At 38.8% G+C, this 26729-nt stretch overlaps 3 protein-coding genes across 3 annotated transcripts in view; 2 read left to right on the top strand and 1 right to left on the bottom strand.

Annotated features, from left to right (window-relative positions):
* The window catches only part of LOC120329592 (villin-1-like), a 29283-nt gene extending 18607 nt beyond the window's left edge, over positions 1–10676 (top strand). Inside the window, exons 13-21 of the mRNA XM_078118438.1 lie at positions 1862–1999; positions 2859–3017; positions 3775–3881; positions 4103–4234; positions 5543–5636; positions 6014–6151; positions 6497–6685; positions 7208–7390; positions 8148–10676. Of these exons, the coding sequence (XP_077974564.1) occupies positions 1862–1999; positions 2859–3017; positions 3775–3881; positions 4103–4234; positions 5543–5636; positions 6014–6151; positions 6497–6685; positions 7208–7390; positions 8148–8261 (1254 nt within the window). The 3' untranslated portion in view covers positions 8262–10676. The remainder of the gene's footprint in view (positions 1–1861; positions 2000–2858; positions 3018–3774; positions 3882–4102; positions 4235–5542; positions 5637–6013; positions 6152–6496; positions 6686–7207; positions 7391–8147) is intronic.
* A 3139-nt stretch (positions 10677–13815) lies between these two features.
* Positions 13816–17951, top strand: LOC120329540 (protein transport protein Sec61 subunit beta-like). Its single transcript, XM_039396188.2, has 4 exons — positions 13816–13972; positions 15911–15981; positions 16372–16512; positions 17296–17951. The coding sequence occupies exons 1-4, from the start codon at positions 13970–13972 to the stop codon at positions 17384–17386; spliced, it is 306 nt and encodes a 101-aa protein (XP_039252122.1). The 5' UTR covers positions 13816–13969; the 3' UTR covers positions 17387–17951.
* A 1929-nt stretch (positions 17952–19880) lies between these two features.
* Positions 19881–22571, bottom strand: LOC120330042 (ankyrin repeat and LEM domain-containing protein 2-like). Its single transcript, XM_039396856.2, has one exon. The coding sequence runs from the start codon at positions 22497–22499 to the stop codon at positions 20046–20048; it is 2454 nt and encodes an 817-aa protein (XP_039252790.2). The 5' UTR covers positions 22500–22571; the 3' UTR covers positions 19881–20045.
* Positions 22572–26729: the final 4158 nt, after the last annotated feature.

The following is a 26729-nucleotide window of genomic DNA, read 5'->3' as shown; positions in this document are numbered from 1 at the left end:
GAAAATTCGCCGCATAAAAAATCGCTGCAAGAACATTATGCTGTCAAACAAGTATTTATAATAAAAACAGTTAGGTTTACAGGGTTAGGGTTATTGTACGCTATTGAATAACGAATCCTTTTTAAATAAAAAGGTACTTTTCCTTGCGACGAATTTTCTTATGCGGCAAAATTTTCTGTGCCGAGATTTCCTACAGTGAATTTTCCTAGGATCGATCTCACCAGTAGGGACTAGAGTAGGGCTACTCAACTGACAATCCGGAACCGGACCTTATGAGTGTTTGATTCGGACGCAACTAATTCTTTATTTTAGATCATTGGCCCCGCTTTGGATATGTGAAGATTTCCTTTTAATAAATGACTTTTACAGTTTTAGGGTATTTCATCATTTCCTCATATTTTCACCTGACTATATTTGAAAAAAATTGCAACGTCATAATAAAGAATGCGAATAGCCCTATCTTGATTAACGAATAATCTCAAGGGTGTCAAAATATATTTCTTTGACTATAACGGACGACAGTAATTTTTAAAATTTTGTATCTTTGGTGAAAATTGTTCAGTAGCCTTGGACTAGAGCTGCGACTCGTTTGTATGGTCAACCATATAATGTCACGATGCTGCAGTGTGAGTGCTCTGTCGGGTTGTGCTGGGTCCCGGTATTCAAACAAGTATAAATGACAACTTTGTGATCTAATCGGCAGGGGCTGGTAAAATAAGATTGGAATTTGTATACAGGGAGGACTGATAAAATTCAGTGGGATTAATAAATTTATTGTTGTCTTATCGTCTGCTAGATAAGCAGAGGCCTGGTGATGTTTGTTCGAATAATTTTTGAAATGGTATGTAGTGGAAACATTGGTTGAGATCGGGCATCCATAAATGGGATAGATGGGCAAGCTTTGATGTGATGAAATTGCGGTGGGCAATAAAGGTTTCGGGGGGTTGTCTCATCGATAAGCAGAGGCCTGGTGATGTTCGTTGTGAAAGACTATAGGCTTAGTATACTACATCAATAGACTGGTTTAATTCGTGGTGAAGGGGGATCATTAAATAGGATAGGTGGGTGAGCTTTGATCTGATGAAATTGTGTGGGCAATAAAGGTTTTAAGGGGTAGCTTTTTGGACACAAAATGTACATATGGATCGTGTTGTTATTATGTTGTTGTTGTTTTTGTTGGTATTTTTCTTTTTATCATCATAAAAAAATCGCTTTTCTCATTAACTATTGAACCAATTGCTTTGAAATTTTCAGTGGTGAAAGATTGTATTTATTTCAAAAATTTCATTTGGGATTTGTTCTGTTGTGTGCGATGACGTCATCAAAAATTGCGCACCATGGTGCGGTTCTGCTTACTTGTTAGTCATGAAGATTTTTGTACCGGTAGTTTATTGTGACAGATTGCATTCCTGCACTGCTTCGTTCGGGACTTCGTGTCCACTTTATGGGCCCAGTGAAATTATAGGCCATAGGCCTAATGTGTCTAAAGGGGCAAGTGAGGTCGTACGAGCAGAAATTGGTACATATGTAGTGTGTGAACCAAGATGGCAGACATCGGAACATAGTTAGGGTTAGGCCATAATTTCAGGTACAAATACTACGGGAGTCACTTGGCTAGTCCTTGAGCTCGTAATAAAACTAAAATAAAGAAAGTTGGAATAAAATTATGTCCCAACTTTAACCTGGTACACATACTACGTTCCGGTGTCCGCCATCTTGGTTCACATACTACGGGAGCGTCCATAAATTTCTTGATGACGTTGGACTTGGGGCACACTAGGGCCCATATTCCTTGTATAGATAGCTTTCATGCAAGCCCCCTTTATTTGAAACATATTTAAATATATTTAAAATCTTCTAGGTTTGGAGAATTGAGAAGAGTGAACTGGCTCCTGTAGATAAATCAACCTACGGACAATTCTATGGTGGCGATTGTTACATCATACTGTATACCTACATGCATAACAATAGAGAAAGAAGAATCATCTATTATTGGCTGGTAAGGATCCATTATGCTGTCATAGGATTTAAGATTTTGTGATAGAAAATGAATTCGGTTCACATTTTATTACCTTTCAACTGAATACAACAAAATCAAATCCATGCATTTGAAACAAATACCTGGATAACTAATTTCATGGACTGATGGCCAGACGAGAGGCCGGGGTTTGCTATATGATTAAGCCATTTCGCTTTCCGCTCCCCTGGGATAAACATGAATTCTTTATATTTACCGATAACCAGCTGGCTTTTACATGATTAAATCCATTAATTTGCTAACAAGGATTGGTCTAAGGAAGTACGGGCCACATAGATTGCAACGGACTAAGGAGGAGGGCCCTGTATGGTCCTCTGGTAAGATAAATGACAAACATTCTTCTATCAGGCGCTTTATTCACTTATAATTAGCCATGCATTATACAATATTTGACGCCACATAGCGTGGAATCAATGGAGCGTTATCCCAGGACTGTGGGTGTAGGTGTTGGGCCTACTGGCACTCTGAGTGAATGGCCCGACACAGCTTCTTTCTTAATTGTATGCCACTTTTTTGAATGTCTTCAATAGGACCCGACTTGGCACTCCAGAAGTATGTGTACTAATGTGCCAACCTTACATCAAGTTGTGTAAAGGGACTGAAACCCATGGACTGAGGGTATATTCACTTGGCTAACACAGACAGTCCCTGAACTCGTAATAAAAACTAAAATAAGAAAAATCGGAATAAAATTATGGTCTAACCCTAACCTGGTACACATACTAAGGGAATACCCTCAACTTTGCCGTTAGCTAGTTCTATCAGTTTTAAATTTCAATGGAGAGCCAGAGTGAAGCATCTTTGTTGTTATCTTTCTCAGGGTCGCCATGCCACCCAAGATGAGATCACAGCCTGTGCTTTCCAGGCAGCAGCATTGGACAGGATCTACGATGATGAACCAACACAGGTCCGAGTCACCATGGGAAAGGAACCGAGACATTTCTTGGCAATGTTCAAAGGAAAAGTTATCATATATGAGGTAGGGTTTCATTTTAATCCTCTGCCGTGTGTCACATTGTGCTAAGCATTAGGAATTTGCTCACCACCGCATCTCTGATTACCCTACGTTGGTTCGCAGGTTCGAATCCCATGCGGGGATGATTATGCGTGATGGGATTGCTAGACTCCTTGTCGCCGTATGGTGGTTCACGTAACATCGGTTACGGCTTCCTCCACCATGAAGTTCATGCTTCCCGAAAACAAATAACTGGCTAACTAATCCCATACTCGACATGGACTGGTAACCGTGGTTCGCCATATGATTAAGCCGTCTTATCATGGTTAAAAGTGATAGCCGCGTTCTCTCGTCTTGGCTTTCTCGCCGCGCTCTGGTTGTCGCTAATTTTTTTATCCGTTGTGCACATGGACAAAATAATTTTTTTGTGTGGCTCAGCTAAATGTCCAAAGTTGGCATACTCTCGTAGTATGTGTACCAAGTTTAACAATTGGCCATAATTTTATTCCGATTTTCTTAATTTTAGTTTTTATAGGTTTCAGTTCCTTTACACAACTTGATGTAAAGTAGGCAAACAAAATTAGTCACCTCCATATTGATACACTTACTTCTGGAGCGCCGAAGTTGGTTATCTGGCCCACTGACAAAAAATGTTGCGCACCCCTGCTCTAATAGAAAGTTGAATTTTTTCCCCTAAAATATTTTGGAAATTGTTAGGTGCCATCATGTACATTGACCACAGATTTTAATCTTCCTTCACTATTTTACTATTTTATCACAGGGTGGAACTTCTCGTGCAGGAGGGCAAAGTAAAGCAGCGGATGTCAGATTATTCCAAGTTCATGGGAAAACGAAATTCGACACAAAAGCTATTGAAGTCGCTGCCAAGTAAGTTGTGATTCCAATATTGATAGGCTTCCTTAATAGGCATTTTGGCGTTTTTCAATTTCAATTCTTTGCTCAGAATTGATTCTCCTTTATTTCTGACTGGGTGCATGTAACTTTGCTCAGATATGAGTCTCCTTCATTTCTAAGTCAGGGAACAATTTTTTGGAAAATCACTTAATAAAATATCACTTGAATCACTAACTTATTATTTCTCTCCACAGGGCTGGATCTCTCAACTCCAACGATGTGTTTGTGTTGGTGGCTCCTCAAAACATGTTCATGTGGTCGGGAAAAGGTGCCAGTGGGGATGAGAGAGAGATGGCAAGATTACTTGCTGGTGCACTCGGTAAGAGGTGAGTAATATGGGGATTCTTGATCAAACTCAAGTCGAGTGGGTATATATATGAGTATATGTCAGATGTTTTGATTGTTTTTCACACGATTTCACCCTGAAAAAGGGTCTGTACAAACAAATACTGACTTGTGAGAGAGACACACTCACTGCTGCACTCTGTGGAGTGGTGGGTATTGGAGGGTTTCTCCTCAGTCTTACTCAAGCAGAATGAGTATATCTATACATCAGTTTTTTTTTAAAGTGTTTTTCTTGATTGCAACTCGAATAAGAACATATGGAGAGATATTGTGCATTGCTTGCATAGTTGCCTAAGAACCCACTTCCAAGGTCTGATTTGACTGTACTTGGTTTATTTTTAATAATCACAACATCCATCTATTTCAGTGGTTTTCAACCTTTTACTGACCGCGTTCCACTTTTGTGTTTTTTACCATGGCCGCGTACCCCCGACAAAACCGCTTTTGTGGCGGGAAACAATGGCTCAAGAAACGCTGTATGGTAGTATTTATGTGGCACTTCATCCATTTTTTAAGAGTTTCGTGCAAAGTTTCAACGTATTAATTATATGCAGTAACAACGTGCAAAATCACGAGAAAATTTGCGTTGTCTACCGTAAGAGCTGAAAGGCTCTAATCATGGCCAACACTGAATTATCGCAAAACTCGGACAAATACGCTAGCCACGTCGGCGCTAGCCGCTATCCGGAACTGCTTAACCTAGTCTTCAAATTATTTGACCTCAAAAGTCAAGATTATGCCGATCAACCAACACATACATCAGGTAATAATGGTAACATCCTAAGATATCAGGGTATCCCGACACGCGTCGACCACCCCCTCCGAAGTTCGAACGCTCCCTTCGTTGCTGATAATCTCAATGCAAATGCATTGTGGACATAAAACGGGCGAAAATATGCATGTCTCGTTTCTTTTTAGGTGGACAGTAGCGGGCAAGAGCGCTCTATAAAGAGAAGGACTGGTAACGCAATAAACTATTCAGCGAATACATTCAGTAATGTAAGATAAAGAGAAAGCGTTTCTGCCATATTTCAGCCCCCTCAGAAGTCGGTTGTTGCAATAATTCAAAGCTTCTCGCGTACCACTTGAAAAGCCCCCACGTACCACAGGTTGATAACCACTGATTCATTTAGATATGGGCCTATTGGTGTTTGTGACGAAGTATACACAAAGGCTATGGTCAAGGCTAGCTTTCAAAAGCTTTTGCATAGTCATGTCTACTATGGCAACCACCAAGCCATTCAAATACAAATTACTGCTCAATTTAAGCCGAGCATTATTGTTTTCAGGGAACTTGAAACTGTGCCAGAAGGTCATGAGGACAATACTTTCTGGGATGCAGTAGGTGGAAGAGGAGAGTATGCAAGTGTTAAAGCCCTGCAGGTAACGGACTTTCTATATATTCTTGTATAGACTAATAGAATAACAATAAAAAATGAGAGATATCCTTATGAAAAATTACCGAATTGGTAGACATATACTTCAGGAGTGCTGGAAGAATTATAGAAATAACTTTTTTGTGAGTTACCAAATTCAAACTCATTCAATGTGCAATGCGAACCTAACCCGATTAGAATATATCAGAAATATTATTTTGGGATATGATAAGCTGTCTTATCATGTCTCCTTCACCCTGGGATAAATATGTAAATCCTTTACTATTGTTGACCAGCGTGGAACAAGTGTTGGGAGCCTTTGATTAGAGCCACTGATCAAGAAATTTTAAGAACAGCTGAGCTAAACTAGCAATTTGATTTCAGGTTGAGAATCCAGACCACGACCCAAGATTGTTTGAGTGTTCGAACCAGACTGGAACGTTCAAATGTACCGAGATGTTCGACTTCACTCAGGAGGATCTGGATGAGGATGACGTCATGCTGCTCGATACCTTTTCTGAGGTGAGTGGGAGGGGTTCTCCTGTAGTATATGTACCAGGTTAGGGTTAGGCCATAATTTTATTCAGATTTTTTTAGTTCGATTACGAGTTCCCCCTGCTCATAGGTTTCAGTCCTTTTAAACAACTTGATGTGAAGTAGGCGAACAAAATTAGTTACCTCCATTTTGGTGCACATACTTCTGGAGTGCCGTGCCTACTTTTTTCTCTAAATTTGTGTGCGCTTGAGATTTTTACTGTTCGAAAAAAAAAACCTAACTTGTGCCTCATCATGATTTTTGCTTTGGTTCTTTGCTTCGCACGTGTTTAATTTTTTTCCTTTCTCAATTTAAAATTTCTTGTGTTCCAGATTTATCTCTGGATTGGAAAGAACGCCAACAAGCTTGAGAAGGAGTCATCAATGGCCACTGCAATCGAATACTTGACCCATGACCCCTGCGGAAGGGACAAGGACACCCCGATCATCACAATCAAACAGGGGTTTGAACCACCGACGTTCACAGGATGGTTCACAGCATGGGATATTGAAATGTGGAGCGTAAGTATTGCCGGTACAGTTAGAGGAATTGGGCGGAAATTTGTTATTGCAAAGTTAGAGGTATAAGCTAGTGGAATCGGCCGGAAAACATGGGTTTTCGAGAGTTATTAGGATCTAAAAACCATTTCAAGAAATGCTTGTTTCACATTCCAAAGGGGGTCCGACCCTCGAGTGAGAGTTAGCCCAGTGTGTTTGACTCGACTTTGGAGGCCCATGACTCGACTCGTGACGCAGGTTCGGGGCCTTCCTCCCAAAGCTCTAGATATGTAAGGAGCTACCATTTGGAAATAACTGGTGGTGATATTGTTCAATTTTAGATGTTTCATCTGCAAGTGTTGGACGCAACTCACACTCTTGCTTTTTTCATTTTGGATAGTTTATATTGTGTGCTTAAATATATATATTACAGTAAAACAAAAATAAACCAAAAATATTAGCAATACTAAACATGAAGTATACTTTCCCAGAAGATAAGAAAAGCTGGTGTGTCCCATCTAACACTATTTAATTCTGAAATTGCAGAACGGCAAAACCTATGAAGAACTGAAAGCCGAGCTCGGAAGTGACGCTGGGTTCGAAGTTGTCAAAGCAGAGGTTGCAAAGAAGGTCGTTGAGAACCGAGCTCCACTGCAGAAGTTCCCGTACAGTGAGTTGGTCAAGAAAGGAGACGAACTGTCAACCGATGTTGACCCTGCTAGGAAAGAGGTAAAATATTATTGTAACGATTGATGTTTTAATATGACGTGTTTCGTAAAATTTTGGCTTCGACTCCGGGTTTTGAAAATTTCCACCATATCTTCAAACTCAGAGAAAATCGACTTCAACTCGGGGCCTAATGCTTTTTGAGTTTCTTTCCTGGAGACTCCTGGGAGTTTGCAAAAAGGACTCCAGTGAAAACATGCCAAACTCTGTCTCTGCGCCCCTGATATCATTTCATGCGCACCCTCCAGTTTCATACAGTCATACAAGATCACCCTCCTCAGTATGATTTATTGTTAGACTCTCTCATAGGTGACCTGCTTGATATAGTTTATCGCGTCTCCCCTCACACTGAAATGCATTTGGGTCATGGATTGGCAGGTTCGAATTGGGATAAATATCTGAGTATCCATCAAGTCCATGCATCTGAAACAAATAACTGGTTAACTAATCCAATACCCGAGATGGACTGGTAACTGTGCGAGAGGTCATGGTTCGCCATATGAGAGAGAGAGAGAGATTCATTTTCTTCAACCAAAAAAAGGAGCAACAATATCAAATAAGGTGATCCCGAAGTATTCATACCAAGATGTGCGCAACCTGAACATAGTATGTGTACCAGGTTAGGGTTGCAACAACGAGCAAAATTTCTCGGAGGAGTGATATGACCATACGGTCATCCGAGTCAGCTCCCCCCAGCTATGATGAAACCGTCTTATCAACTTTCCTCTCCTCCCTAATAATCCTTCTCTTCCATTCCCAGGAACATCTTGAAGAAGCAGAATTTCAGGAAATCTTTGGAATGACATTGGTTGAATTCCAGAAAATGCCGGGATGGAAGAAAGAACACATGAAAAAATCAAAGAAATTATTTTAATTCAAGCCCTGAATTTTTCAACATGCATGAAATATTAAGAAACATTATTTTAACTCAAGCCCTGTGATTTTCAAATTTGAATTATTACGAAACATAACTTCAAATTCAAGCCCTGTGATTTCAAGCTTGAATTATTACTAAACATTATTTTAATTTTAACCCTGCAATTTCTTACACGGTTGAATGGTTTTCAACCCTTTTAACCCAAATTAGGTCAGAATTAAACATTTTATAATAATATTCGATACAGTGCACATACAGTTGTGAAAATTCAGTAGATATGTTTTGAATTTTATTGTAAGTCAGTGAATTCATCTGTAGTTGTGCTATTCATATATCGAGTTTATTTAAGCTCTGCTATTTACAAATTCATTCAATCGTGACAAAATTTAAATTTTACCTGTCAATTCCTAATTTTAAATATTTAAATATTTTCTGTAGTTTTTAGTTTAATCATGATTTATGTATTGTGCTAATTTTTTTTGTCAAAATTCGTGACACGTTGTCATGGTTACCACCCCCAAAATCGCAATAATGAGTAATACCCAGACCATTAAAAAATACTGAAATTGAAGGCTCTGGCCTGCTTTTTAACCTTTTTTAATCCTATTTGAAACATATTTACTCCCACTCCCTTTTTCTGGTATTCGATTTGAATATGATTCGTATACGGTTGCTCTAACATGGACAAGTCCGATTTTAATTCAAAAATTTCGATTCTGAAAAGGTGGTTTTATAGAGCTCTAAATTCCAACTTCAGTCAATCTTTGTTCGGCATAGCGATAACCATGACAACTTGTCGCTTGATGTAAATCAAAATTTATCTTCTCTGATCATTGTTAGAATCATAACGTAGTGTCTAATCATCTTCCCCAGCTCATGTAAATATTTTTAATTGTTTTCGTTTAATACTAGACATCGCTGCTTCCGTGAAAATTTATTTTGGAAGCCACATCACAAATTAAATTGCCCCCAAAAAAATCTTGCTAGTGTGATCAATTTACATTGTATATGAATATTTACAGCTGTGATATCTCCTGCCTAATGCTGCTTATATTTACAGACATTTGCAATTGCTACACCATCTCACTGTAGAGAAAATGTATTTTATATATCAGGAAATTTCATAATAGTCACATGGGAGAGAATAATCAGGCTCCTACTTCTGAAAACAAATAACTGGCTAACTAATCCCATACCCGACATGTACTGGTAACCGGACGAGAGGCCGTAGTTCGCCATATGATTAAGCCGTCTTATCGGCTTCCCTTTCCCCCGGGATAAATCCTATCCCGATATCACTGGCTAACTAACCCTGTATCTAACCTAGAGCAGTTGTGGTTTGATTATATTGCGCTCTTATCAACTTTCCTTTCCTACAAAATAAACGTGGAGCTTTGTTTTTTCAAATTCATCATAAGATGGAGCATTTGTAATTAACTATTCTGTGTTTTAGTACATAAACACATTGCCTTCTTACCACATAGATAAGCATGAAATTATCATACGTACTATTTTGGGTATAAACTTGTGAAGTCGATATTTTTCAAATGTACATTTTTGAAATCAAGATCAATTTGTTTCCACATTTTTAAAATCCTATCTTATGTTTTGCTCAACTTCTCGGCTTTCCTAAAATTTCCATACGTACTACTTAAACTTGTGATATAAATATTTTTTGAAAAAGTAAAATTTTTAAAAACTATCATTGTGATATATCTCATGTTTTACATTATTGCTTTGAATAATTTATGTTGTATCATGCCTTCTACCCGCCCCCTATATGAGAATGGAAAATTAGAGAATAACATTGTATCATTCTTGATCTAGCATGTTTTATCTTTGAATCATACCTGGCCGGAACAAACAAACTACACTTCGAGTTACGGTCCTGAAAACAATTTCGACTTCAAACACTTTTTAGCATCCTGGACTATTACTTGACTAACTTGACCTGTTAACCAGAGGATAGGCCAGGGTTTGTCATATGGTCAAACTGTTTTATCGGCTTTCCTCTTCCCAAGATACAAAATTCCGCGCTTTTGTAGTATGCGCAGCAAGATGGGGCACAACCTGAACCCTAACTTGGTACACATACTATGTTCAGGTTGTGCGCCATCTTGGTGCACATACTTCGGGAGCTCCCAAAATTCAATGCTATGATTAAGTCATCATATTTGGGTTTTTTCTCTCTCAGGCCTTCTCATCGGATTTCCTTTCCTGTTTTATTAATATCAAACTTCAACCATGTATTTGCTAAGTTGCCACCCGTTTCTTATTTCGAATTATTATCATTGTTCCAAGCCGCTGTTGATTATTGCCTCATAGATGTTGATTTTTAGATTAATTTGCACTTAATTGTTTGTTGATTGTGGTTAGTTTGTGATGTCATAATAATCTCTTGTATGCACTGTATTTCTGTGTTTTATTCATAAGAAGGAGGGGGGTTTATGAATACTGTATTGCCATAAATTAAGGCCACAAGATAGACGTTGATTCACCAAACTGGAAATAATTGTACTTTCGAGTTGACATAAGGAGCGACTACTCTTAGAACCAGATAGCGATTGGAGACCGCCGACTTATCGATCTGCGGATTCGATTCCTTCGCTTTGACTTAATAGCGACAACTCATGTCCCATCACTAATTAATTAATAACTCACTAATTATACGACATAATTTATTCAAAATCAATAGGTTCTGATGAATGCACATGACAAATTTGGAGTAGATTCAACCTCGCTTTCTTGAGATATCGCGTAACATACGAAAGTGTCTAACACACAAACAGACAGATACCTAATAAGTAATGACTTGAATAATTCCAGTTCAATCATACCAAGTGCAAGGTGATTGCTGGATTTGCCACGAAATGAGGGCAATTCCTGACATTCTATCGCATTGTTGTAACCAATTGCACTGCACGGTCAGTAAATTCCAACGGATGACGAAATGCCTAGGGGGATTGTTTCGTCGACAATGACCTGTATGTATCACTAAGTAAGTGTACACGGAGGTAGCGTTTGCTTTGATATTGTGTACAAGAGCCGAATTATAATTACTACTTTCAACAATAATTTGCCGCCCTACTTGAGCGTTCCATAAGAAGCCTTCGGACGTCGCAGCAATACTTTTTAATCAGGCATTCTGCTGCTTGTTCCGGCAAGTCTGTAATTGCTTGACAGTCGCCTTTTCCATCTATTTCTGCGTTAAAAATTTCGACGTCCATTTATCCCAAAATATACCAGTTGACCGGCAAATAGCTGACTTGTTACTATCAGGGCTGTGTGGAGTCGTGGAAATTTATGAACTCCGTTTATAAAAGAATTTGACTTCTCTCCATTTCCGGACTCTGTGACAACCAAATTTTTATGAAAAAAACTTTTTCATATGCAAGAATCCTTTGATGGACTGTTAAGAACGCTTAGTAAACTTGATGCTTTAAGAGTTCCTGTGAAAAATGTCGACTTCTACCATTAAAAGTCTGAAATTCTGACTTTGGGGAATTCAAAGCGACTCCCGATTGAAAACATGCCAAAACCCGACCATATAGTCCTAGTCACTATTCCCTTATTTTCTCGCCATGCTAATTTCCGACTGTTTACTTTGATTCTGTTTATCTTGAACTGGGACTCCAACTCATATAATCTAGTCCAAGATGAACAAAATCAAAGAATTTTTTTTTTAAACGATGAAAGCTTAAATACTTTAATTTGTCAACAGTTGAATATGATCGTCTCTCATGTAAAGTTATTATTTTTCTACTGTTTTACGATTTTTATTGGCATCTCGGGAACCGTTGTTTTCTCACGATTTTTCTACTTTTTAACTGAAACTTCACGTTTTTTCTCCTGCAAAACATAATTTTAGCGTACCTATCAAAATAGATCAACAAGAAAAAGATTAAGAAATCAATGATTTTGATTTATTATGGGATAAAAAAATAGCAAACTCAATGAAATAGTGCGAAATTGTTTATCGACAAAGGTATCAGATGTTGAATTCGCAGTACTATGGGCACGCAGTGCTCAGATTAAGAATAATGCATTTTTTGTCATCGCATCTCCCAGACGTGGGTCAGCCTTTCCTACTAGTATGGCTCAATAGTTATGGCTTCCTCCATCACTGCAAAATTCCACGCATTTGGAACTTTTTCACTAGTTAACTATTTCCATATATTAGTAACGGAACAAGAGGCCAAAATTCGTCGTTCGAAAAAGCCGCCTTATCGCCCTGATAATACTGAAAATCATGCCCTAACAATGAAAAGGGCGTGCAGATGTCAGAGAGATGTGAAATACAGATCATCAGTAGTTATTCCCTAATGTTTCATTCAATTTAGATTAAACTGACGAATTGAACAAGAAATTTGCTCAATATTTACTTTTTCATAGATATATGGTTTCTGAATTATCTCTGATTTTTTTGTGCAAAAAATGTTTCTCGTATAGGTTGAAATAAAAAAAAATTCTAGTTACAATTCTTCTTAATAATTTTTGAATATGCTTGTCAAAGTGAAAGATTAGTATGCACACACATCAGGGATGTTAATATTCATTTAAAAATTTATATCTGAACCGGCTGATTCTATAGGTGGGTGTCTTTCACTATAGTTTTTTTTACGACGGTGCCCTTTCGTAAATATTTTTCCCGCGAGTTATTGAAACCTGCGGATGCGACATTGTTACCTATCTGTGCGATGCCAAGCATATTCCTGACACTAAGCACGGTGCGCCAGTCGCGGGGTGATATGATGCATTCGTGTGTAATGTGTGATATGATGTTCGTGTCATAATTTCAAGCCGACGTACGACCTTTTTCTATACAGGTTAAACATTCAGGTTCCTTATTTATGTTGTGTGCTGGCCCACGATATTTTACGTGTTTAAAACCTCATTTGAGCTTTCATTGTTCAAGTCAAGTCATATTCATGTTTACACTCCACAACTTTTATTGGGTGCTCCCGAAGTATGCGAACCAAGATTGCGGACATCGGAACGTAACATGGGTAACAGGTTAGGGTTAGGCTATAATTTTTTTCCAATTTTCCTTATTTTAGTCCTATTATCAGTTCGAAGACTAGCCAACAGCCTCCCGTAGTATTTATACCTAAAATTATGGCCTAATCCTAACCTAGTACACATATTACATTCCGATGTCCGCCATCTTGGTTCGCATACTTCGGGAGCCCCTTTTATTGTATATTTAAATCGGATTATTTATATTTAACCTGCGAGTAAGGGAAACCAATTAAATAAATATAAATATCTTTAGAACTGTACCGTGATACAAAAAATGACGACCTGCAACACAAGGATATTCGGGAAAGTGAGATTTGAAATGCGACACGAAAGTACTTCATTATATGATTATTTGTGTGAATTGAATTTGTCAAAATAAATTCTCTTGATGTCGCTGATAATAATTTTAATGATCACCTTACGCATCATAAAAAGCAAAACACCTAATCGCGAAAACGATCGTCGTGTTTTAGAAGGTCGCTTGCTTATTTTTTAACACGAGGGCGTGAACCAGGAAGTTAAATGACGTCACCCGCAAAATGTGGCAAAGAAAAGTTCCACATCACTGGATTACGACGCTGCATCGCCGGTTGGAGATTTCACTTGTCATTTCATAGTTTTCTGAAGACGCGTCGGAGAGATTTCTCGTTGCTTGTATCCTATTTGTGTAACATTCCAGATTGAAAATGGTAAGTTATTGCTTTTCATTGTTAAGAGTAAAATACGGCGATGGCTATTTGTGGGCCCCTGATACCGTGATATACAGATGCATAAAGGCAGAAATGTACGGTAAATAGCTCGCTGTAAGAAATACTGAAAAACCTGAATAGAGGAATACTGAAATACCCGTAAACTCACCACTGTATTAGTTGTATCGATATTATAACTTATGGTATCTGTATATTCGGTCTTTTTTAAAGCATAGAATTCCTATCTAATCTTATCTTTCTAACATGAAAGCAATATTTTGTTTTTTTTGGAAAACATTTTCACTTTTTTGAGAATGTAAAGCACAGTCACTGAGTTATATCCTAACTCTAACATTGGGTGTGGATTTTGCCAGCGCACTTTTATATTCTATATTTGTGTGTCTGTCTCAAAATATAACACTGCACAATAATTGAAGAAATAGATTGCCAATTTCATTGTAGTGTGTCGTTATTTGTTGTTTTTCATGTTTTTTGCGAGCATTTTATTACTTGAAAAGTAATTATCTAAAATTAGCATATTAGTACGTTTCTAAATGCTAAACTCTATGAGCTACTAAAATAAGATTTTTGTATATGTTCCAAGCAAACTACGAACTATCATTTGTATGTTCACAGGGGAGTAGCCAGGAATTTTCAAAGGGGTTGAGTGTTATGAAATTTCTTATTGTCAAGTTAGAGTATAAGCTAGCCCAATGGTTCTCAACCTTTTTTCATTCAGTACGTCACACTATCCAAATTCTAAGAATTTCCCTCCAATTGGCTCAATAAACCAAACACTCTATGTGTCTCACAAACGAGGGGCAACTGGGACCAGGTCAGATGCTTCATATCGCTCCATGCTTATCTCAATAATAATCAAAATTAGTCGCGGCCGTTACATGACCAAAATTGCTGTTTTTTGCTGAAAACTTTCGAATGCTACGGTAAAATTTTTTTTCCTTTGGTAAATCGGATTATTTTTTCCCAAGGAATTTGATGACGTTACTAGATTGCGCTTTTTTGTAGTATTTTGCGCAACTTCATTATACTGTATTATTACCGATATTGAAGGACAACAATGTCCAGACGTCTCCCAAAGGAGGGTTGTCTGATCATCTATAAAATGGGTTTCTCTGAAATGGGACAATGTCACCCGATTTATATAGTGTGCCGTACTGTCATTCATGGCCCATTTCTTGTTGCACAGATGATATGTGGCCCAATAGATTTTTCATGGTAAAAACTATAAGATAAGTTTAAAACAAATAGCAGCAGATGAACTTTCGTTTGCCATTTAAACTGATTTTCAAGTTTTAAATGACGATACGATTACTATTTCTATCCCCCGTTCAGTGCCATCCGACCATAGAATGACACTTGTTGCGTCACAATGCATTTTAACAGCGAGGGATGTTTTGCCAATGGATATTGCCAATAACTCTAGAAATTCAGAATTGGCCTGTGGCCCACCACAAATATTTTTGTGGTTCACCAGTGGGCAGTGTTCCCTCTAAAGTGTCCGCGTGTGCACGCGCACACAGCTTTCAGAGGCTACGCACACGCATAGATTTACTGCGCACAGAGTACGTATTTCGATGTAATGTAACAATGTTCTCAGTTGGCAGGTTGAGAAAGTTTGTTGTTATTACCCGGTTAGAACGGCAAAATTTCTTCATTGGTTTTTGCACAAATATTAGTCATTTCCAAAAAAGTGCGCACACACAAATTTCTGCGCACACATACTACAAAAAATCAGAGGGAGCATTGCCAGTGGGCTATGTAAGAACCAGTGAACTAGCCGATCCGACAGGTTCTTCTTTTTTTGTTCACATTTCAAAAGGAGGAGGGATTTAAAAAAAACTATATTTGAAGGAACAAAAATTCTACTCAATTTATCACGCTGTTGTGTCTGTTTGCAAGTTATTATTTATTTTTTAGCCACTTCCATCATCAAGTTCAACCAATGTAGGGGGAGGCGGAAGATCCCCTGGAAAAAGTTTCTCACCAAGGTAAATTCCATCTGTAGATATCTTTGTTTAGATTATACTTTGTGTCGACATTGTGCTCGATGTTAGGTACGCACACGCTTGCCATTGCACCTTTGGTTACCTTGTGCCAGAGGATTGCTAGGGTAGGTAATGTAACTGGTCAGTTACACCTTTCTCCACTATTAAATCCATGCATATGAAACAGACCAACAGGCTGCGGCGCCATATAATTAAAGCCCAAACGTAACTCAGTATTGAAGTTAAGTATAGTCAATGGAGTTCAAGCAACCCAAGAAAATTTGGGTTGTGCCCCATAGGATGGGAAACACTGCTCTAGATGACACGCTTTTCATTCATATCTATCTTATTATCACTCTTTCATAATAGTAAAAATATTATTTATATTCGCAGGGGTAGTGGTGGAGGAGCCACTGTAAGACAACGGCGTGCGACACCTAATGCTCGTTCCAAGGGATCTGGGGGGACAGCTGCTAGTACTGCTGGCTCCACCATGTGGAGGTTTTACAACGAAGATTCACCCGGTTTGAAAGTGTAAGTCTATGATTTTTGTTGCTCGACTTTTTGATGATACATTTTGACAATTCCACTCTGAGCAAGGCTGTGTGTAAGCAACTACTGTTATAAGGGGGACTCGTAACTTTGTGGTTCACCTAATTTATTACACCCTGGGTGAGGTGGTGGGTGCAACATTCTTGTCGTAAATTTGTATAGTACGATGCCAGAATTACTGGACACAATCGTCTGAAAACTGGGCAATCTTGCAGAATTGCTTTGAGTCTCTCAGTATTGGCAGGGCCCAGAACGAATCAAATACTTGTAAATGATATTTCTGAATCTGAATTCTTGAGTTGGGCCAATATACCGTCATAGTATGACCATGGAAGCCCTCATTCAATTTCGTAAAAAACTTGATACCATACCCATTCAAAGCAAACAATTGAATATACCAATGTGTTGTCCCATTAGCTTTCTGTCCCTCAAAAGACCCTTCTGGTTATAGCAATCCTCCTTATCAGCTTTCTCTTCTCAGATAAATATCTATTCCGTTTCTAATCAGTAGATCTCATGATAATGCAGTTTATTATCATGGGGAATTTTAGGGCAACATTGTGCATTCATCTTCCCCCTTCGAAACAAATACTTTTTTTACTCAGCCCCATTTTTTCCAGTGGCAGTTTGGTTATGCAGTTTAGCAACTTTTTAGCAACTTTTTCTCGCAGACAATTATAACATCTATTCCAAATCCAGAGATCCTTATGATGTAGCCTTATCAACTTTCCATTCTGTTGCCTAATCTATAACTTTTTTTTTCAGTGGGCCAGTACCAGTTCTAGTGATGAGTCTCCTATTTATTGCATCAGTCTTTATGCTCCACATCTGGGGGAAATACACTAGGGGTGGATGAAAGGAAAAACTTTTTAAATTTGCAAAAGATTTATGGACAATTTGGCAGTATGCTGCTTCTTATGGGAAGATTCAACTTTTAAGGACTTAAAAAAAAATGAGATCGGGCACTTCACGTTATGAGAGATTGGCCTGATTTAGGGGATTGTAGTGCAATTCTATGCCAGGGTATTTGGAATAATACATTTTTAATAGTTTTTTTTTTAAATTTGTCACTTTGAGCATTTATTACCAGATGCTTCAAACGAATTTTACAATTCCCGATTATTATAAATACTTCAATGCGGCCTTGGTCTTTAAAGAAATGGTTGACAGAAAAATAAATTCAGTGGGGGGTCAATTGAAGAACAAGTTTTAGCCATGAAACACAAGGCTTAACTGTATCTAATGAGCTGTCTCAGAGCTCATAGATTTGGCCATACAAGGTGTCGAAACCCTGTATTGTCGTGAGCATTGTTGCTTGTTTTGAACGTAAATTGCTTGGCTATCTCTCTAGTTGTACAGTATATTTTTCTGCTAAATGGTGTCAAATGTTTGATTGAAATTTAATGAGATGAAAATTTTAATTGTGATTAATAATGCGAAATTGGGGGCATGATTTTGAGACATTGGTATAGCAACTCTTTTCCCTGTTCCTATTGCAGTTTGCAGGGGTTCTTGAGCAAGAGAAAGTCCATGAGACTCTCAATCGTTTGGTGAACGCAGCCTCTTGTCCAGGTCCTGGTCATACTGAAAACGAGTGTTTAGTCTGTGGAAGATGGTAAAGTGAACAGCAGTTTTTAGCAAAAGTCTGTTGGTTCAAGTCCTGGGTCGTCAAAGTCTTTCTGCTTGCATAAGATCCCTGCATTCTATTCAATCATGATTTATCGTGTGTCTACGGCTGGCCGGGATAGATATAAAAGCTGATATGGTGGCTTGTAGTTGACCGCCTTCAATCAGTGCCAGGGAGACTAGCCAAGATATGTCTCGTAAGTCCCAACTTGAATACAGAACCTCCAACTCTGGTTATATTGTTCTAGCTGTAACTTTGGCATAAAATGCTGTGAGGTGGATTCGGACCAACTTCTCACCTGAACGCAGCATTACAGTCTTGAAACTCGACACAAAGCGCCAGCTGTCTAGTTTCGGGTTCCTTGTGTCTAATAATCATTCGTATTGTAAATGGGGATAGAACTTTGTGGCCCAGGGTCAGCTCTGAGGAACTGTCTAATGGATGGACTTCCTCATTGTTATTTTGGTTGGAGCGGGAAGAGGTTAAATATCTGAAAGTAGATCGGTCCTCCTTGGATGTGGCTGGAAGTCCTAAGTGGCCAGCACTCCATGATCCGCCTGATGGGAGCGGGGAATCTGTCAGTTCCTCACCTTAGGTGTACCGGACGAGAAGCCGCAGTTCGCCATATGAATAAACGAATGGTAGGGCGGTTCACGTAACCACTGGTCGGTTGCGGCTTCCCAAAACAAATAACTAATCCCATACCCGACCTGGACTGGTTACCGGATGCGGTGGTTCGCCATATGATTAAGCCGACTTATCGGCTCTCCCCCGGGATAAATATGTAAGTCCTATCATATTCTAAGCCGTCTTATCAGCTTCCTCCCCCTCAGGATAAATATGTGAATGCTATCCTATCCACAAATCGTTAGATATGTGGCCTTGTTCAGAGAAAAAGATGTGATAAGCATTGTTCCAAAAAACTGAAATGTAACCAGAAACTACATCCTAACGCCGCACCAGCTGTCTATCCCAGAGTCTAACCATCCGCAATTGAATTTAGAAAGCGAATGGAAAATTTTTTTGGCCTGGTGTTGTTAACACTTCTCAATGGTTCCAAATGCAATTTTTTGCATCTCAGTGTAGTTAAATCTTATCTTCAGCTGACATCTTGGTTGAGTCCAAGTGCTTGGAGTATGATTAGGACTTAGTTACCATGGAGACAGCTTGTAATTGACAATTGCTCCAGTTAGGAGTATTTTGATGTCTTCAATTCAGGCAAGTCTATGGTAAATTAATTAACAGTTACTATGTCTGGAACAACCTTTCCATTTCAACCCTTACAACCAATTTATTACACTTCGAGTAAGATACTGGTTCGACCGCAAGGGCATTCATTTAAATTCTGGAAACTTTGATTATGAGCCAAATTACTCCACATCTTCAATTTCAAACTCATCTAATATAAGTATCAGTAGAGGTTATGCGAGACTCGCTCCCAATCCTTCCTCAATGCCTTTGCGCTAGTGGATCTGTATGCGTATAATACAAGGATGCTGTAGCAGGAATAAAATACCAAAATCAGTCTTCTAAGACAAGCAGTTTACTGCAAACTGCTCGTCTGATTTTGGTCGGACGACACGTTACAGAAATACATATGTGTTAGTGTGCAGTTATCTACTTGCATAGTTATCTAATATACATTGACTTCTTCATTGCGCAACCCAATTTAGAATATATTCATAAATATATGGGCTTACTGCCTTTCAACTCCACAAGAAAATGAAAAAGATAATTTCTTTTATATTATTTGCAGTATTTTCATATAGGTAAAACCAGTTTGCAATTACGGAAAAAAATAAAGCAGTATCCCAAAGACTTTGATTTGATTTCTAATTCATCAATTATAAGTAAAACATCAAGAGTATGGAAAAGTGCTCTGGCAATTTTATTCAACTTTAGGGCTTGGCAGTGTGAAGGACCTGTACAAATATCGTCTCATATTTCTATCGGGCGTAAAAAATGAATTTAAGCGTCCACTGGATGGAGTTAGAACATTGGGGGATGAAGTCTTGTTTGGGGTCGGACTTTGACGATCGGGGGTGAAAGAAAATATGCGTTCTTTTCTTGGTGTTGACCATTTCGTTCGCTCCTGTTCTGAAAACGCGAGAATCGATAGTTTCCATCTTAAAATTGCGGGAAATTTCGATGTTTCGAGATCAGTATCGCCAATTGCTATTAGCACATCACGGTCTAACTTTGTGGGAGCGTTCCCGACGAGAAAAACATCGTTTTTTGTTGCAATGGCAATGTTCTCTGTAGCATAACTGCTCTCACTGATGTCCGAACTCGAGGGAGAGGAAAATACATCACTATCATTGTCCCCGACGCTACGATATTGTTTTGAGGGGGGACGAAATTCGGTTATAAAATTATTCTTTGAAAACCAATTGACTTCTGGACTATTGATGACGTTTGGTTCATTTTTTTCTGCAATGGATAAATTTTTCGAAAAATCGTCGACAAAATTATCAATAGAGTTTATATTTTCATTAGAAAATAATTTTTTCACTAAATGATCGGTTTTTTGATCTCCTTGTTGTACTTGAAGCTGATCTCTTTGTTCTGGTGTGACAAATTCCTCTTTTGATAAATTCTCAGGTGGGGTTTTATAGTTTGAAGAATCGCTTGAATTCGTTGATACACTAGAACCAGAATCCTTTTTCGCATTTTCAGTATTTTCTTCAAACTCTCTCCCTGTTTTTCCAACTGAAGGACTTGATTTGCTAATCCTCATTTTCAGTTGATCACGATTGGCACAGATGCTTTCTAACCCGTCTCGATTGAGATGGATGTTCTCTAACCTATTCGTTATTTCAGACATATTTCGATTAAAACTATCACTTAATTTTGGCGGGATAGTTGCCATATTGATTAAAGGCATTTTATTCTGTAAATACTCCTCTAATTTTAAAAGCCCTTCTTCATTGGCAAAGTTAGCAAAATCATCCAGGAAATCCCAATATTCCATCCATTTTACATGTTCCTTCTCAGCTAATTGGCGCCCAATTTGTTCGTCCCCTTTTTCGCTGTCTGTGCGTCGAATATATCTCACAGTTTTCCCAAAATCTTTCCGTTTGGAAGGCGTCGTCCAAAACTTTTGAAATTTTATAGCTTGCTCTTTTGCCATAGGTCCAGCAAGAGCGCTGACAGCAAGACTAGGCCTCAAAGGAGAGTCATTCATGCTGCCAAGATTTAGTTGGGCAGGTGACAGCATATTATAATCGTCAATATTTTGTTTAAGCGTAATCGGAGTCCCAACGATGGCATGCTCGCTGTTGTCATGGAAACGTAACAAAGGAACATAGAACTGTTCTCCTAGCAACCGTTGTATATCTTTTTTATTACTTTTCATTTCTTGGGAAGCTCTTGAACAGATCGTTTCCGAAGGCAGTTGTCCGAATTTGTTGCGAACATCCGCAGAGCATTGTGTGTGCGATATAAGAATTTCAACGACTTCTTTGAATCCTAATTTACATGCAAAATGTAACGGCGTCTCAAATAATATTTTTCCAGGGGTATTCAGATATAAATCAAGAATATGGTTCATTCTTTCAGACTTTTCATCGCTGGAATTTGGGAACATTAACTCATGAAATTCAGAATTTTCAAGAACTGCTAAAATTTCCGAACAAATTTCCGGTTTATTGGATTTCGCTGCAATGTGGAGGGCGTTATATCTAGCACTCGCTTTTAAAACGACAGGCCCATCTGCAGAACTTATAAGATATTTCGGATTGCTCCAAATTAATTTGCGAACGTCTTCCAATTGTCCGTTTTCTATATAACGCATCAAAACATTCAAATCTTCTTGCTTCAAACTCGGAAATTTATTCCCGATATCTTCCGTAGAGTTCGAACTTTTTATTTCTGAAGATGATCTCCTTTGCTCTTCCATCCCATTTAAAGAATATTCTTTCGCTTTTTCATAATTATCAAAAACTTTAAATCTTGCTGTTTTATGCTCTTTAATTGCTAGTAACGTTGATGACTTTGTTTCAAATACTATTGGCTCAATATTTTCATTTTTCGGGTCAGTTTTGGGTAGAAATATTCCATAATACACTTTCACCTCATCATTTTTTATCAAAATTTCTTTTTCTTTTATTTTTGAAGCATTTAGTAGTTTTTCAGTTGCCGTGACAACAGTTGATTTTTCTTCTTGATTTTCTTTGTTTTGAAACGCTGACACAGCTCCTAATTTTTTTGCAAGTCGACTCCTGAATAGTCTCCGTGTTGTGGGGGTTATGGGGCCAGCGTTAACCCCTACTTTACCCAGTTCCGCTCTCAGTTCGGCATCGCTAAGGTTTGTGATAAATTCAGGAATAGATGTATCACCCATCCTCCTTGCTCACATTTCTAATTATTTAAATTATTCCTAGTAGCTATTTCCTGAAATATAGAGGAAGGTTAAACTTAGATATATCAGGCAATGTTCACAACCCTCCGCTGCATATCGTGTTAATCATCGTTAGTTCATTAATTATTAACAGGTAAGACGAATCGTGGTAGTGTTTCCCGATTCTTATCAGCTCCGTTGGCACTGGCCAGTCTGGATTTCATGGCCTTTTTGAACGAGAAATCGGGCGTGCAATCAGAAACTCCCGCGTGCAAATAAGAATTCCTGGCGTGCAATTATAGCTCACGACGTGCAAAACAACTGCACTCGCGTGCAACTGACTTTGACATCAGATACCTCTCAATACATCCGCGTAAAATTACCGGTATCGGATAAAAATTTCGTTGAATCAGAGAAAAAATGGACGTTTGACCCCAAACATTATTTCTACAGTTTGTCGCTAATTTTGAGAGTGTTTGTGCGACTTTGGATACCGGTACTGTTCAGTACATCCGCGTAAAATTATTGGATAAAAAATACGTTGAACCAGAGCAAAATGGACATACTTTGTCATTAATCTTGGTAGTGTTTTTACGTAGAATTAATGGATAAAAAATACGTCAAATTAGAGCAAAATGGACGTTTGACCTTTGACCCCAAACATTATTTTCATACTTTGTCACTAATTTTGGGAGTGTTTGAGCAACTTTAGATACCGGTACTGTTCAGTACATTCGTGTAAAATTATTGTATGGAAAATACGCTGAATCAGAGCCGTACTTGGCCATTGGTGCGGAGGCGATCTTTTCGTCCATAACTATTCTCACGGGATTCCTATTTCCTATCATTCAACACGATATGGACCTTTCCCCGAGCATCGACTTCCTTGTTTACTTCGTGACATTGGCCAATCAGCAAGATGCAAAAAAGGACGGAACAATGAGAGGAATTTTTCGCGGGTCAAAGGTTGGGGAAAGGTCCATGGTGTTTTTGCTTCGCAATATTTCGATCAGACCAAATCTTGCAAGCTGGTATTTGTCGACAATTGTGGAGGTATAATATTTTGGCATCTTTATATTACTGGATTATTGATTTTAAAACCATTTAAACCGATTTACATTGGTGAGCAATTGCAAATTTTCGGCGTGCAAAATTGATTTCGCTCGCGTGCATTTTTGCGGAGCGCTAGCGCCCTCGGGCGTGCACCTGCCATGGAATCCAGTCTGGGGCACTGGTCCTTCGCATAATCGCACGTGGGTCTCATGTAGTTTCATACCTAATCCACTTCTAGTGGGCGTAGCATAACAATTTTTTATAATATTAATCCTAACCCTCACCCGACTACGCCATCCAAAAATTACGTCAGTGACGTAATAGAGCCCTTCAAACTATACGAACTGTTGTCCAAGACGCGCAGACGAGCATCCGAATCAGTTCTTTATCGTTGTCGCCGATGCCATTTCGGGCGATCGTATGTATATTTGACAAGCTCTATGACGTGATTGTGGCGTCGTAGTGACGTAATTTTTGAATGGCATAGTCAGGTGAGGATTGATAGGCCTATGTAAAAAAATTATTGCGATACGCTCACTAGAAGTATGTTAGGTACGAAACTACACCAGACCCGAGGCATTTAGTGAACTTGCGCCGTGATATCTAGCCTACTGTAACTTAATACATAATACTACATCGTTTACATTAATTTTTGAATATTATAAATCAGTGGTTCCTAACCGGGGGCACAAGGCTAATAATTGATGAGCCTCAAAAGGTTGGGAACCATATCAGACTATTATAAATTATTATTGCATATTTATATATTATTGAATATATTCTGAAGTGGGATTGCTGTAGCCCTCTCCGCGAACGGTGGTTCACATACGGACTATTACAATATCAGGTTTCCGAATCGTGGCATGGACAGGTAACCAGACAGGCAGCACCATTGAACCGCCTTATCACCTTTCCTCTACTCCCGCATACATACAAAAACGAAACCAGTGTTCAACAAATATCGGTAACACGCAGAAGCCCACAGGCCCTCCTTTCCCTCGGGATAAATGATATAGTTACTGTACTAGAAATCCTACACAAATCCCAGCGCACGCCGCGCCAGATTCGCCTGTTGTTTTGGTGCAAGAACCAACCAATCAGATTATATAGACCCGCCTCCGATAATACGCTTGAGTAATTTAGAATGTGATTTCCACATTGTACACATGTGTATAAAATGAACCTCAATGGATTTCCAAATATATCTCGTAGGACCGGAAAGCCGATAAAATGGCTTAATCATATGGTGGACCAAGGCTTACAGAAAATTGTTTCGGGGTCAGAGAAACAGGTCATTTGGAACACAAGCTTTGGTATCGCATCACAGGAAGGTTTGAGGATCAAAAACTTCAGTCAGTCTTCTCAATTATTCGCTATTTGATTAAGTTTGCAGATGTTTTTGTAATCTTTGGTTAGACTGAAAGTACGATAGCCTACTATCTTCTGTACTACTATACCTATTATTGTAACTCTGTCACTACGTTACACTATTGAAGTTGATCTTGCTGGATATACTATCTGCATACCTGATTTCACCCTGCAATCAATCTCACTAACGTTACTCAAAAGCCAGACTGGATTCCATGGCAGGTGCACGCCCGAGGGCGCTAGCGCTCCGCAAAAATGCACGCGAGCGAAATCAATTTTGCACGCCGAAAATTTGCAATTGCTCACCAATGTAAATCGGTTTAAATGGTTTTAAAATCAATAATCCAGTAATATAAAGATGCCAAAATATTATACCTCCACAATTGTCGACAAATACCAGCTTGCAAGATTTGGTCTGATCGAAATATTGCGAAGCAAAAACACCATGGACCTTTCCCCAACCTTTGACCCGCGAAAAATTCCTCTCATTGTTCCGTCCTTTTTTGCATCTTGCTGATTGGCCAATGTCACGAAGTAAACAAGGAAGTCGATGCTCGGGGAAAGGTCCATATCGTGTTGAATGATAGGAAATAGGAATCCCGTGAGAATAGTTATGGACGAAAAGATCGCCTCCGCACCAATGGCCAAGTACGGCTCTGATTCAGCGTATTTTCCATACAATAATTTTACACGAATGTACTGAACAGTACCGGTATCTAAAGTTGCTCAAACACTCCCAAAATTAGTGACAAAGTATGAAAATAATGTTTGGGGTCAAAGGTCAAACGTCCATTTTGCTCTAATTTGACGTATTTTTTATCCATTAATTCTACGTAAAAACACTACCAAGATTAATGACAAAGTATGTCCATTTTGCTCTGGTTCAACGTATTTTTTATCCAATAATTTTACGCGGATGTACTGAACAGTACCGGTATCCAAAGTCGCACAAACACTCTCAAAATTAGCGACAAACTGTAGAAATAATGTTTGGGGTCAAACGTCCATTTTTTCTCTGATTCAACGAAATTTTTATCCGATACCGGTAATTTTACGCGGATGTATTGAGAGGTATCTGATGTCAAAGTCAGTTGCACGCGAGTGCAGTTGTTTTGCACGTCGTGAGCTATAATTGCACGCCAGGAATTCTTATTTGCACGCGGGAGTTTCTGATTGCACGCCCGATTTCTCGTTCAAAAAGGCCATGAAATCCAGACTGGCTCAAAAGATGAATAAGGAAGTCCAAACCCAAATTCTGGCAGCTATCTCATCTCTCCAAGCCAAGCAAGAGGAGCTAATGTCTCACGCAACTCAACTGTCGGCCTCTAAAGACCATGGCAACCAGTCCCAAGACATCATTAAGTTCCAGAATGATGTGGCTCAATTCTCCTCCAAAATCCAGGAGATTATTAGCAGGCTGGAGACATGTGAAAAGCAACAGGACGATTTAGAACAATACAGCCGAAGAAACTGTGTTATTCTTCATGGCTGTAGTTCTGTGCCAGAAACCGAATACCATAAGTTCGAAAACTTCGTAGTGAAAACTCTCAACGACGGCCTCAGGCCCAGCCGTCCTATTGTGAACACTGACATTGATATTAATTTGTTTCTCCGAAGAATCCTATCATCATCAAATTCGTCAGAAGATCAAGGAAGAATTCGGTGTATGGTAGAAAAAAAGAACTCAAAGGCAGCGGATTGTCCATCACTGAGTCCTTGACCCGTAGTAGGCTCAAGCTACTCAACGCTGCCAAGGAAGCCTTCGGAAAACAAAAAGTGTGCACAATGAATGGGATTATCTACGCTTACCTA

Source organism: Styela clava, chromosome 12, assembly GCF_964204865.1.
Source record: "Styela clava chromosome 12, kaStyClav1.hap1.2, whole genome shotgun sequence".
NCBI lineage: Eukaryota > Metazoa > Chordata > Ascidiacea > Stolidobranchia > Styelidae > Styela > Styela clava.
This window is presented reverse-complemented; position numbering and strand designations above follow the sequence as displayed.